This window comes from Rhinatrema bivittatum, chromosome 1 (genome assembly GCF_901001135.1).
Source record: "Rhinatrema bivittatum chromosome 1, aRhiBiv1.1, whole genome shotgun sequence".
In the NCBI taxonomy this organism is placed as follows: Eukaryota; Metazoa; Chordata; class Amphibia; order Gymnophiona; family Rhinatrematidae; genus Rhinatrema; species Rhinatrema bivittatum.
The window spans coordinates 699,585,932-699,600,968 of record NC_042615.1 but is presented as its reverse complement, the minus strand read 5'-3'; the positions used below and the strand labels follow the sequence as shown (position 1 = coordinate 699,600,968).

The window sequence follows — 15,037 nt, the reverse complement described above, 5'->3', positions numbered from 1 at the left end:
GTAATCACCGCCTTGTAGGTCACCATCAGATTAAGTAGTGAATACACCTATAAATTTAAAGGACCAACTGTACACATTCTAACTCCCAGAGCAACCTAAGCTCTGGGAGTTAGAAGGCAGCAGTCTAGCAGCAAGAAGGGGGGCTTTCCAGACTTTTGCACCGAGTGTCATATGTGTGATTTTTGTTACCTGCTGGTAAGATGTGTGTGTGCACCTGGTGCAAAGAGCTCCAGGCTCTCAGAGAACGAGTCTGATCTCTGGAGGCTAGAGTAGCAGACCTGGAGGAGCTGAGACAAACAGAGAAGTATATAGATGAGACCTTCAGGGACATAGTAGCCAAGTCCCAAATCCAGTCTGGCAGCCCCAGTGCTGCCTTGGATCAGAAAGGTCTCCCAGTAGGAGAACATCACCCTGATGTAGCAGGAAGTGATCCTGTAGCAAGGACCTGCTCTCCAGGTGATGCACTGTCCTCTTGCACAGAGGACAAGTCTCCCAGGGCTACTACCCAGGAGGGAAGGGTTAGGTCGGTCGTCATAATTGGTGATTCGATTATTAGAAATGTAGATAGCTGGGTGGGTGTTGGAAGTGAGGACCACCTGTTAACTTGCCTGGCTGGTGCAAAGGTGGCGGACCTCACGTATCACCTAGATAGGATTTTAGACAGCTCTGGGGAGGAGCCGGCTGTCGTGGTACATGTGGGCACCAACAACTTAAGAAAATGTGGAACGGAGGTTCTGGAAGCCAAATTTAGGCCAGGATTCATCAAACTATCGCATGTGTTAGGAAGAGGGTCGTGTTTTATGGTAATAGCTTATTTATCGCAAAGTGTGCCATCTTTGCATAGGTATTACCGTAAAGTGCGATAACTTTTTCGCACTTTGCGGTAAGTGCCACAATTGTTGTAATTCCTACCTACAACCACTGGAGAGGGAGAGGGAGAGAGAGAGCGAGCTCCTAGCTATAAGGCCCTCAAAGTAGTTGGGTAGTTTATGTTACCTCAAGCTAGGTTGAGAGAATATTGTACAAATGCTACCTCAACATCAAGCTAGGCTCAGAAAACATTGTACAAATCTCATCTTTGGGTGAGTTTCCTCACTCTGAAGGACATCAAATCTTCACAAGAGTGCACTGTTCTGTTCGTACGTCTCACTCTGAATGTCAAAGTGGCCCCTAACCTCTACACTAATACCTAAACCTCACCTCGAGTAACTAGGTGGGCCTCTTATAGAGGTATAAATACCTTACTACTATGAGGGCCTTATAGCTTGTCACTCTCTCTCTCACTCACTGTAAAATATGTATTTATTTATTTATTTTAAGTCTTTTTTATACCGTCATTAAGTAGCTTCCGTAACAACTGTTTACAATAGGCACATAAAAATAAGGATGCTGAGACATTACTTTACACAAGTGCCATATCGGTCCGGTACATAGTTTTTTTTAAATAAAATAATTGGAGTGTGATACAATACTGTTCGGAGTTTTTTTTTATTTTTTTTTCGGAATTAAAAGCAATGCTAACTTTATCAGTGTCACTTTATCTTATAGTGATGGATGATAAGACAAAGTAATTTAAAAATAAAATACAGCTACAAACTTTTGTTCAGTGCTACAAGCATTGATTTTTGCAAGCACCGACTACTGTAATGCCTTACTACTAGGTCTACCATACACATCACATCACTAGGTCTACCATACACATCACATCAAACACACACCACCACAATCAATAGATTGTGTGTTTGATTTTCATTTTTCATTTGTTCATACCTCGCACTTCGCCGGCTTCACTACTCACCTACTCTCTTTGATAAGCTTGCTTAAATAGCCAGGTTTTTTCGAAAGGATTTGTTGTCACTTTGTAACCTTAACTCTAAAGGCATGGTGTTTCACAGTATGGGTCCTGCCAGAGAGAGAGCTCTCTCTCTCTTACTTGGGTGAGTCTTGCTGTTTTTATTGATGGAATTGTAAGGAGTGCTTTGTTAGCTGATCTTAGATTTCTGTTTGGTACGTGAACACGGAGGGCTGTGTTAAGCCAATCTGCTTTTTCGTTGTATATTAATTTACGTATGGTGCAAAGTGTTTTGTATTGAATTCTTTGTTCAACTGGTAGCCAGTGTAACTCGGCTAGGGTTTCTGTGATGTGGTCTTTTTTACTTTTTCCGGTCAAAATTCTTGCAGCGGTGTTTTGTAGAATTTGTAGTGGTCTGAGTGATGTGTATGGTAGACCTAGTAGTAAGGCATTACAGTAGTCGGTGCTTGCAAAAATCAATGCTTGTAGCACTGAACGAAAGTTTGTAGTTGTTAGCAGTGGTTTGAGTCTTCTGAGAACCATGAGTTTGGTGTATCCCTCTCTCACTTTTAATGATATATGTTGTTTTAGGCTTAATTCTGAGTCGATTATAATTCCTAGGTTCCGTACTTTCTCTGCTAGTTCTATTTTTTGGTTGTTTTTGAGTGTGATTATATTTTGAATGATCTCATTTTTTTTACGTTCTAAGTGTAGGAATTCTGTTTTTTCAATATTGATTATTAGTTCCATTTGGTTTAGTAGTTGTTTTATGATATCAAGGTACATATTGGCTAAGTTTAGTGTTTTTTCAATAGTTTCATCTATGGGTAGTATTAGCTGAATATCGTCAGCGTATATATAGTGTGTTATGCCTAGACCGGCTAGTAGGTGGCACAATGGTAATAGGTATATGTTAAAGAGGGTCACAGATAGAGCCGACCCCTGTGGAACCCCTGTTTGGAGGTGTATTTTCTCTGACATTACGTCTTTGATTTGAACTTGGAAATATCTGTTGCTTAGATATGATCTAAACCATTTGATAGTTATGTTACGTAAACCTATTTCCTTTAGTCTATTTAAAAGGATTTCATGATTTACAGTATCAAATGCTGCTGAGAGGTCCAGCATCACTAAGATATAATGTTTGCCGTTGTCGAATCCTCTCATGATGTTGTCTGTTAGTGCTAGCAGGAGTGTTTCTGTGCTATAGTGTTTTCTAAAGCCATGCTGTGATGGATACAAGATGTTATTATTATCTAAGTGTTCCGCTAGTTGCTTTTGTATAGTTTTTTCAATTAGTTTTGCAATTAGGGGTAGGTTTGAAACTTGTCTGTAATTGCTCAGGTTAAGTGGGTCGCTGTTTTTCTTCTTTAGAATTGGTTTTACAATTGCCCCTTTTAGACTATCTGGCATGATTCCTTCCTCACTCTCTTTGTTAATGTTGGTGATACTGTGTTGGCTACATTTTTTATTTCAGTGGTTGGTATTGTGTCGAATGCATGCGGGGCCGGGTTTAGTTTTTGGTTTTGCAAATTGCAAAGTCAGTCCACTTGGCCAGTAATCCCACCCCAAACACCTCCCCTTTTCTAAATTAGCATTGCACCATACGTTATTGAGGTTTTCGCATGTGTTTAGGCATTTTTCGCATGCAAAAAGCCCATAACGTAGCTTGGAAAATAGCCCCCTTAGGCTGTTACATTAGAAAGCTGAAATCCAGAACCACCAGGGCAGCATTCTCTAAATTGCTCCCTGTACCATGTGCAGGTCCTCAGAAACTGGCAGAGCTTTGGAGTCTCAATGTATGGATGAGACAATGGTACAGGGAGAGGGATTCACTTTTGCAATGAAATGAACAACCTTTTGGGGGAAGGGGGAGACTTTTCTGAAATGATGAGATGGATGATGAAATCAGGGAACCTAACAAATTTGTGAATGCAGTAATAATGGGAGATTTCAATTAACTAGTAACAAAAATTGTGGAAATCGCAATATTGTAAATGTTAGCCTAAGAAGGTGTCAGCAAGCCTGACGTTATATGTCTTTATAGCAGACACTAACCGGTCTACTCAATCATCCACCTTCATCATTTTTTAATGCTTTAATACTTCATTAAAGCATTAAAAAATGATGAAGGTGGATGATTGAGTAGACCGGTTAGTGTCTGCTATAAAGACATATAACGTCAGGCTTGCTGACACCTTCTTAGGCTAACATTTACAATATTGCGATTTCCACAATTTTTGTTACTAGATTATTTCTGTGGTTATCTACTGACTCCCAGTTTGTTTGTTGTGCTCCAGATTTCAATTAACCCAATATCGACTAGGTAAATGTAACATCAAGACATGCTATAGACAAAGTTCCTGGATAGAATAAATGACTGCTACATGGAGCAATTGGTTCAGGAACCAATGAGAGAGGGAGCTATTTTAGAACTAATTCTTTGTGAAATGCAGGATTTGGTGAGAGAGAAAACAGTGGTGGGGCCACTTGGCAATAGTGATCTTAATATGATCAAGTTTGAACTAATGACTGGAAGGGGGACACTATGTAAATCTACAGTTGTAACATTACATTTTCAAAAAGGAAATTTTGATAAAATGAGGAAAATAGAAAAAAACTGAAAAAGGAGATAGAGCAACTTTTAAACTAGAATAAAGGGGAAAGCAGACAGTCGCTCAGCAGCACATGGTTCAGAGGGAGGTATCTTCAAAAGATAAACATGTAGATAAAGGTGAAGTGGTAGGTGTAGTGTATTTGGATTTTCAGATGGCATTTGACAAAATTCCTCATGAAAGGCTTCTAGGAAAAGTAGTCATGGGATAGGTGGTGATGTCCTTTCGTGGATTACAAACTGGCTAAAAGACAGGAAACAGAGAGTAGGATTAAATGGGCAATTTTCTCAGTGGAAATGGGTAAACAGTGGAGTGCCTCACTGATCTGTACTGGGACCTGTGCTTGTCAATATATTTATAAATGATCTGGAAAGGAATACGATGAGTGAGGCAATCAAGTTTGCAGATGATCAAAATTATTCACAGTAGTTAAATCACCAGCAGATTGTGATAAATTGCAGGAGGACCTTGTGAGACTGGAAAATTGGGCATCAAAATCACAGATGAAATTTAATGTGGATAAGTGCAAGGTGATGCATATAGGGAAAAATAACCCATGCTATAGTTACACGATGTTAGGTTCCATATTAGGAGCTACCACCAAGGAAAGAGATCTAGGCATCATAGTGGATAATACATTGAAATCGGCGGTTCAGTGTGTTGCACAGTCAAAAAAGCAAACAGAATATTAGAAATTATTAGAAAGGGAACGGCGAATAAACTGGAAAATGCAATGCCTCTGTATCGCTCCATGGTGAGACCGCACTTTGAATACTGTGTACAATTCTGGTCGCCACATCTCAAAAAAGATATAGTTGCGATGGAGAAGGTACAGAGAAGGGCGACCGAAATGATAAAGGGGATGGAACAGCTCCTCTATGAGGAAAGACTAAAAAGGTTAGGACTGTTCAGCTTGGAGAAGAGACAGCTGAAAGGAGATATGATAGAGGTCTTTAAGATCATGAGAGGTCTTGAAAGAGAAGATGTGAATCGTTATTTACACTTTTGGACAACAGAAAGTCTAGGGGGTATTCCATAAAGTTAGCAAGTAGCACATTTAAGACTAATCGGAAAATGTTTTTTCACTTAGCGCACAATTAAGCTCTGGAATTTGTTGCCAGATGTGGTTAGTGCAGTTAGTGTAGCTGGATTCAAAAAAGGTTTGGATAAGTTCTTGGAGGAAAAGTCCATTAACTGCTATTAATCAACTTTACTTAGGGAATAGCCACTTCTATTAATTGCATCAGTAGCATGGGATCTTCTGGGATCTTCTGGTGTTTGGGTACTTGCCAGGTTCTTGTGGCCTGGTTTGGCCTCTGTTGGAAACAGGATGCTGAGTTTGATGGACCCTTGGTCTGACCCAGCATGGCAATTTCTTATGGGTATTTACTCTTTCGGATAATAGAAGGACTAGGGGGCACTCCATTAAGTTAGCATGTAGCACATTTAAAACTAATTGGAGAATTCTTTTTCACTCAACGCACAATTAAACTCTGGAATTTGTTGCCAGGGGATGTGGTTAGTGCAGTTAGTGTAGCTGGTTTTAAAAAAAGGACTGGATAAGTTCTTGGAGGAGAAGTCCATTACCTGTTATTAATTAAGTTGATTTAGAAAATAGCCACTGCTATTACTAGCAACAGTAACATGGAGTAGACTTAGTTTTTGGGTACTTGCCAGGTTCTTATGGCCTGGATTGGCCACTGTTGGAACAGGATGCTGGGCTTGATGGACCCTTGGTCTGACTCAGTATGGCATGTTCTTATGTTCTACAGAAACACTGCTGTTCCACTGCATGTTCACCAAGTGTTGCCTCCGAGTGAGAAAGGCCCAATATATTTCAGACCCAAAGAAAGTCTAAAATCAAGTGGCACACAACACCAACACAGCCCATTCTACTGGGCTTAGCCCAATAAACAATTTCACTTATTGAACTGGAAGCCATATTAAGAAAAGATACACAGACAGGAGGAGATAAAGCAACTTGCCCAAGGGCACAAAGCATCAGTGGTAGATGGGAGCCCAGACCTGATGATTTCTCCTGAATCCTTAGTATGACATTTCTTGTTTTTGTTTTTTTTTTTTTTTTAAATCTAGGGGGCAATTACAACCCTGAAAAATAAAAAATATGAGACTGCCAACCTTTGCCTTCCTGGTCTTTTAGGGAGTCTTCTATTCTTGTTTTGCAGGGTTTCAAACAGAGATGATCACAGCTATACATTCCCCTGTATCCCACCCAACTATTATAGAATAAAATTATAAAATCACCAAACTCCAGCCAGTCAGAGCCCTGGATTCCTGCAAGCCTCCAGAACATCTTATTCCTGCCCACGGTTCTCTGGTTAAGATCACTTGGTCTATTCTGCCTTCCATATTTGTTAGCAGTGATTGAGAATACATTAATATGTACTCTAGTCTACTGTAGGTGCTGCTTACTCTAAGTAAGCGATCACTCATATCTTTGGCTTGCTAGAACCGCTCATCCTGTCCTTGGTCCAGTGGCACTACTACATAATTATAGCCAACAGCACACATTAACATTTTCTGCGCAAACAGAAACTTGCAAACCCCACTGCAGTGCTCTCACCACCCCTCTCTGCCTGCAGGCACCAGATAGTACTCCATTGTATTTTCTACTTACGTTCTCGCTCATTTTATCAGCCACAGTTGGGGACATCATGATGCAGCAGATGACAGACACCAGGATAAAGTAGAGTGCGTACATAAAACGAGTGCTTGTTGATTGCTTAATCTTGGGGCAGCAACTGCAGCACAGGCCACATGCCGCAGAGCCGAGGCAACAAGCCAGCTGTGAAAACAAAAAAAGGAGGAACTCTTCAGCTTTCTCAGGTCAGGCACTCTTCTAAGATCAATGCACTGCAAACTGTAACAGTAGACTGGGATAATATTCTTACTGCTGAAGCTCTGTAAGATAAGGGTCCTAAAGCCTAGTCTGCTATTAACTATGTGACCTTCAATTCACCTTGTCCCTATGCACTCCAGTGTACCACTGCATTATGTCCATTACTACTTCACTACAGTCCTGTAGATCAGGCATCAGGACACAGTTAAACCATCCAATCAAAAATGGAATACTTTTCTATTTCTGGTAGGACAAAAATAAAAGGTCAATCTGACAAGTTGTAGGTGATAGCCCAATAAAAAAGGAAGTGCTCTTTTTTCTACATATCTGTGCACTGACACGACAAACACATCATTGCATTGGTTGCACAACTGAAAAAAATTTTGCCTAGAGTAAGAGACTCTTGTACATGAACATCTGTAAGTTCACCCTTGGATTTTAGGACCTCCGGAGATTTTAGCAGAATTGACTTGGAAGTCATGTAGAGGATAGTTTTCAAAGGGATTTCTGAGAGCAGAGTTTTTATATGCAGAAATGGGGTCTTTTACAAAATTGTCCGTCTGATATGCAGGTAAGCTTACACACGTAGGGTGTGTTGTGTGCAAGTTTTCCCAGACTCATTGGATGTGTTGGGGGGGGGGCGCGAGTTGTGGAGGGGTTTGCACATATGTGCATAGTTTACTATTTTCAAAAGTATGCAAGTAAAATTAACCACAATAATTTCTGGCCAAAATTTACTAGGTTTAATTGTGTGTGGGTAGATTCAGTGGGATTTATTTATTCAAAATGTATATACCACTTACCAAAAGTTTCCAGGCGGTTTCCAATTCACACTCATAAAATCAATAGTAGAACAAAAATGACAAAATCATTTAAAAGGCATACATAATCAAAATAAAATAAACTTTAAAAACAAAATAAAATAAAAATGTGAGCTCTGCATAGCCCCCTGTAATGCAGTTAATTCCCTGCCAGTTAGCTCACTGGCCATGTCGTAAAACCTAATACAATCAGCTAGCTGCATACTGTAAACATTAAAAAGTACCTTATGCCCATTTAAAAACCTGCCTCAGTCCCATAAAAACAGTTCATAAGATAGATTGGTATAACTTATACACATATTAACCATGTAAATTCGCTCACAAATGCCCAGTACGCTCACTCTGCTTCTGAAGCAGTATCCAGCTGGGGATCAAGGGCCGAGTGAGCCTGGAGGCACACACTGGTCAATTTCTGGCTTCTTAAGCTCTAAAATGGGAGCGTTGTGCAACCAAAGGCCAGATCAGCTCTTCACCCTCTTTACAGCAAGAGCTGCCCTCCTATTCACAGCAACTTTCAGGACGATCCAATATCAGCCCAGGGGAAAACAGACTCTCATGACTGAGTGCCTGCTCTCCCAAAATGCGCCAATCGACCTCTCCGGGGCGCCTGATTTAAAATCGGCTACCGCGGTAAAAAGGAGGCACATGGGGAAATTGTGCGCCCCTAGTGCCTCCTCGGCAGTGGGCACTTAGGAGAGGTGGCTGTCAGCCAGTTAGGAAAACAGACGCTCAATTTTACAAGTGTCCGTTTTTCTAACCTGTTCACAGCCACAGGTTAGGAAAAGGGATGCTCTTTAATAGAGCATCCCTTTTCCTAACCTGACTGCTGGCACATTTTTTTTTATTGGCTGTCCTTTTTGTTCCTCCAACTTAATATCATCACGATATTAAGTCAGAGGTAGTACAAAAAAAGCTGTATTGTCTGTTTTTCTGTACACTTTTTGGGCTGCTCAGAAATTAACGCCTGCTCTGTCCACCACTCAGTATAGTTTTGGATGCGCTGATCCCCTTATAGCATAAGGCGTTATGGACGCGTGTCAAAAACACGTGTCCAACCACAGGTTAAACAGTGTGCTCAGCTGTGCGCACTGCTTTGCATCGGCCTGTCTGCACAGGGAGTAAGTTAAGTCTGCTCTAATTTTCACAAGAGATTCTTCCTTTCCCGTCTAACCTTCTGTGACCTACTTTTCAGTTTACACAGACTCACTTGGTTGCATTCCTGAGTAAGCACGTCCTGTGTTGATAATCATAGCCCCACTACTTCCCCGAGCTGAAGATACATTACAGGACCAAGGTCATTAAGCTCCAAATATCCTAAGAATTTGAAATTTAAAGTGAAATTTGGATTTAATAATTTAAAGGAGGTTAGATCATGGTGTCAGAAACATTTTTTCACAAAATTCAGTTTAATTTTTTTTTTCTTCAAGGAAATGTAGGATTTTTAAAGAATTAAATCAGATGATACCTGGAAATCCCTCCCACCATGAAGACGGTCTGAAATCAGGATTGAAAATGTTTCTCCACACCACCCCCAAAAATAATACAACTGTCACTCAGTATAGTATACTGTGCAAGAGGAAAAACTGGACACGATGGGGGCGGGGAAAGGGATTTTCAAATGTCATTGGATTTGAAAGGAGACTTCCTAAATACAACACTTAAAGCACAATTTGAACTGGCCAAGCTGCAAACAGCTCTGCCCCATGCAGAAGCCAGGCTCGGCCTGACCTCGACATTCCAGGGACGTCACTTATTTCATATCAGAAGATAAAGCCGCTGCCCTGTACTGACGCATGTATATGGTTGTAGGGAGGGGAATGTTTTCTTCTTGCACACAATACTTTTACTCATACTATGGCAAAACAGATGCAATATTTCTGGCAGCAAAACCACTATAGCCGTCAAGCAGTTAGAAAACGATTCAGTTCAGTCTGGGATCGGATTAAGTTTTCATGTCAAAAAGCAAACAGTCTGCCAGTAACTTTGCTTGTCCATTTTTTTGGCAACACAGTTTATGCACCCGGATTTCATTTTCAGCAGCTTCAGGAAAGGAAAACTACCTTGGAAAATAACCACAATCTTCTGCAAAAAGCAGAGTGGGTCTTGTCCGCACACGTTAAATTTAAGACATGGAAAAACCCCATCAGGGTTTTATTGCACAAGTTTTTATTTGCACGGGGCTTTGACTTATATTTTCTACTTCCAGAAATTGTGGGAAAATCAAAATTGGCTCTTTATGGAATAAATAAGTTGCACATATTCACAGAACAGATGAGTGCTTTAATCTCCGGAGCAAGAACAAGGACCGAATTCTGCAAAACACAGCCACCCACACCTCACTTGAAACTAGAAAAAGAAAAGGCTTTCAACACAAAATACACTCATTCTTATGGAATACACAAATGTGGATGCCCAGGGCATCCATCACTTAAAGCAGATTGCTAAAAAGCACAACAACTGGATTCTCAAGACACTGACAATACTTGGAATATTGCTACCAACCGAATGTCTCTGCTGCGAGGCAGACGCTGGAGCTGCAATACTCAGCAGCACCAAAGGGGAACAAGGCTAGAGCAGCTGGCTTCGTGCATGTAAGCTCGGGAATGGAAAATATTTAGAAAACTAGAAGTTTCAGCAAGCAAGACATTTTGGGGTGCTTTTGCTCAGTTTTAGGAAGGGGTGGAGAGGAATGACGGGTTTGCACTATTTTGGGTGGGGTGGGGTTTTTTTGCACTATTTTCTTGCTTTCTGTCTGTTCCTCTCTTGGTGGTCTGCAGGTTAGACTCTGGCAGAGTCCAGCATCTTCTCTCCTGACAGTGGGTCCTGCTGATTTTTTTTTCACAAGAAGTTTATATTTTTGCCTTGACATCAGGATAACTAGCCTGCCCAGCTGGGTTTGCAGACTTATATGCCACTTGGCTGGGACCAGTCAACAGGTTTCCCCAGATATATGATCCAGTTAACCTCAGGTCCCCTAGCCAGTTAAGCAGTCCATTCAAAGTTCACTAGAAATGTTTCCGGATCTTATCCCAGTCTTAACTTGGGTATTATGGGAGCTGTCATGATATGCCATTTGGCAATAGCTTCAAAAGCTTCTAATAATCTCTGTAGAAACCCTGAAGTTACTCTGTCCATCTATTATGATTACTGTAAATCGTTATGATGGTGAAACTGAATGTTATACAAAACATGTTAAATAAATAAATAAATAAATAAATAAATGATATATATTGCTCTGATGCACCTTCCTGCAGTACAATCAAGGTTGCTTGTAGAGTGCTCAAATTCTCTAGAAGGCGCTGTTGTTCCGCTCCCTGGCCCTGTATAACTGTCTGCAACTGTCTTTGTCCCTCAGCAAGGGCCTGAATCACCAGGATCCATTCACCACAGGGAGGGGAAAGAAAACATAAACCCTTTTTCTTATCTTACACAAAATAAACTCCTGCCTGTTTGGCTCTAACTCACTGTTTTCCTAACTGCTTCAGGCCAGGCTACCCCCCTTGGCCTGTTATGGACCCACAGGCTACCCCTGAGGCAAAGCCCCAGGAAAATGTCCCACAGTTTTCTGCTTTGTATTTTTCCCCCAAATACTTTTGGCCCAGAGGAAAGAAAAAAAAAAGTTTTTTCTTTATTCTGGCTTGAGCACTGCTCTGTGCTGCTACGTAGCTCACCTGTTTCTGCTCTGTGCAACTGTTTAGAGGTGGGCAGGCCTCCAAACAAACTTCTCTGATCTGAAGTGTGGATTCCTGCTATGCCTTGCTTAGCGCAGAAAATCCCGCTGCTACCACCATATGTGGCACAGAGATGAGCGGTCAAAGTTTTTTCTTTTAAGTGTTTTAATTTAAAGTGCAACAAATCACCAGCATTCACAGTTTGCACAACACAAATTCAGGCTAGCTATGCAAAGGGCGGTTTTCTACTATTTTACCCAAAAACAAACAGGTCAGCTATTCCAGGGGCTGCCTATCCCTTCTTACTCACATTCCTAGAGTCCTGGGCCTCCTCTTGTTCTCTTCTCAGCCTACATTATATCCCCGGGCCATAGGAGTCAGCCTGAACCCAGAATTCCCCGTCTTAAGGTGGAGTCTTTTCACCTATAGATTCTTTGAAAACATACAACTTGATGAGGGGGATGCATAAACCTTTGCACACCACTGTATATGAAAGCTATGCCAGGGTTGAAGTCTTGACAATTAGCAATACAGCTCACAACTTCCAAACTTGTGCTAATTCGACTCCTTTTTATGTCCATTACCACGTGGTCAATATATGCACACATCTTTTTCTGTATTAAAAAAACCCCCAACAAAATTCAAGAACAAAAAGATATGATATGAAGTTTGGCGTGAGGCTAAAGAAAACAGCAGAAGAACAGACTTGTTTACTGAAAGGCCAGCAGATGCAGGGACAGTTAGCAAAACCACTGCAGAATTTAAGCAGGCTTAGAATAAATTCAGAAAACAGTGGGTAAGAAAAAAATGTGAGGGAACTTTGGAGTATAAGAAATGGGGAAGGGGGACGAGATTTGGACCAAGTATAGAACCTATCACGCTCCTCTACCTGGAAGAGGATCAAAATGAGGAGATGACAGTCGACGTTCACAGAGCAACAGTACAGCTGCCTTGGGTTCCCAAGAAGAGGCAGCAAAGTTAGCCAGCATGCAGCAATGGAAGGATTTGGTATATAATCAAGGGGGCACAGCAAACGCCTTAGTATGGGCAGCAGGTAAACTTGGCTCGACTTTCTAGTTTTAGCAGCCAAGGACTATTTTTGAGCTATTTTGCTCTATACTTTTTGGCTATTTGTTTTGTCTATTTTTTGAAGATATGGTTTGCTTTTCATTTTTACTTTTGTTTCTCTTGCTCTCTCCCCCCCTCCCCCCCATTTCCAAGCACTTTCCTTCCCTCCCTCTACTGCCACTCCCTTCTCCTCCATTCCTTCCCTCACCTGTCAACCCCAGTTAGTCATTCTTCATTGGCATCAGCTGCCACAGCCCTCCTCTGCTGGGATCTTGCCACGTCTCTTCCATTGAGCACAAAGGCCTGAATTTTAGGCACCCGGGTGCTCTGGATTTTTCCAGCCCTGGCTGAAAGATCTCCTTGGTGCTGTGCATAACGGTAAGAGCAAGACAGGGTGAAGACACAATCTAGTTCAGTATAGGTAGGGGCAACAGGGTGGGCTAAATAATTCTTAACCATTTACTATGTTACTTTCAGATGAGCGTTCAGAATGGCATCTAGAATCTCATAGGAGATGCAATCAGGGACTTACATTGTACTCCGATCAGTTTTCAGACTGCAAAAATCCAACTGCCGATTCTGATGCATAAACCAGAATCCACCCACAGTATAGAGACTGGGCCTTACTCAAGCATTCACCCATTGCCAGTGATGGCCTACGTCAGCTGTTTTCCAAATGTACCTAAAATGGAGATGAATACTAGCACTTGAATGATTTCTCAGCAATTTATGCTCTAACTAAAATATTGAGATGGTTTAGTTGCTAGATTTTGGCACACAGCTCTAGACTTCCTCGCTGCCTGCAACTCTGTAGGTCCATGGCCATGGGACTTGAGCCACTTGCAATTCAGTTATGGCCAATTATCTCTATTTTGTAATTTCTACAATCGGAAAACAGTTTGATGTCCTGCTTAATCATCAGGTACTTTCATTTAAAGTTATTCAAAGGGTTGAACTGATACTATTCACAGACTGTCAATGCTGTGTGTTTCCACAACATAAGAAGGTCACTAAACTGTCCTTGACTAGAAGGCCTCTGAGTCTCAACAAACACTGAGTGTGAGGCTAGAGTTTGTTACTCCCCAGTGGAATATTTCAGTCTTAATAAAACTCTTGTGCCCTTGGGGTTCTTCATGGGATCGATCTCTCAAGAGGTACTGGTGGGGGATGGTCTCTTCAGAGGCAGAGGATCGCCTATCCTACTTCTGATCTGGGGTGCCCATGCCTTCAGGATTGGGGAGTTCTTGAGTTTGGATCCAAGGGTGGTGCTGAGGAACCAGAAAAGAGAGGGAAGATAATTCTTAACTTCTCATCTGTCCCAGAAAGCATTTCTTCAAGATATAGGAGAGAGAGGATTCATCTTTGTGGGGAATCAGAGGAAGACTGCCTTACCAAAAAAAGGTCCCTAGAGTTGCTATCTGAGGAAGTCATCAGCTAGAAGCTCTGCTCGTCTTCATCTACTGAGGAATACTCAGTTTCTAATCTAGTACTAGAGTCCAGGATCTGAATTCAGATTTGCAGGTACTACTCGGAAAAATGTTCAGGGAGGAGTTTTCCTGCCCAAAACGTACCTTACCGCCAGGGAGTGCAGAATTGATATTAACCCATCTGTGATTTTAGGAACTTTGTTTTTCTGTACTGAGTGTGCACTGCCTCTAAGTGTACTCACCGTGATTCTACTGCAATCAAGTTACCAATGAAAAAAAAAAATGTGATATATGACTTTTTGCTCAAAGATTTTCAGAAATACCCTAAAGACCTTGGGGCCGATGCAACAAATGAGCATGGGAAACGGGCGCCACTTTCTTAATGCGCACCCAGGCATCTCTCCTGGGGGCGTGATTCAATATTTAAATGAGGGGTCATGCTGCCAAGGAGGTGCTAGAGACAAATGTGCGTCCCTAGTGTCTCCTTGGCAGCGGGCGCCCAGGAGATGTGGCTGTCAGCGGGTTAGGAAAACGGACACTCAGATTTTATGAGTGTTGATTTCCCTAACCTGGCAGCTGGCACTTTAAAAAAAAAAAAAAGTTTTAAACCTTTTGGTTCCTCAGACTTAATATCGCCATGAGCAGAGAGCCACGAGGGAGGCTCCCACTCTACCACAGCTGCTACGGGGCCTAGTGTTGATTGCAATGGCTTATGGGGTTCCTATAATTTTATCAGGTGTTGGTGGACTCTGGCAATGTCACCCAAAACATCAAGGTGTGTCT

The 15,037-nt window shown here is 41.6% G+C and overlaps 1 protein-coding gene across 1 annotated transcript in view; it reads right to left on the bottom strand.

Annotated features, from left to right (window-relative positions):
• The window catches only part of SERINC5 (serine incorporator 5), a 131,183-nt gene that overhangs the window by 53,529 nt on the left and 62,617 nt on the right, over positions 1-15,037 (bottom strand). Inside the window, exon 2 of the mRNA XM_029575654.1 lies at positions 7,046-7,213. Within this exon, the coding sequence (XP_029431514.1) occupies positions 7,046-7,213 (168 nt within the window). The remainder of the gene's footprint in view (positions 1-7,045; positions 7,214-15,037) is intronic.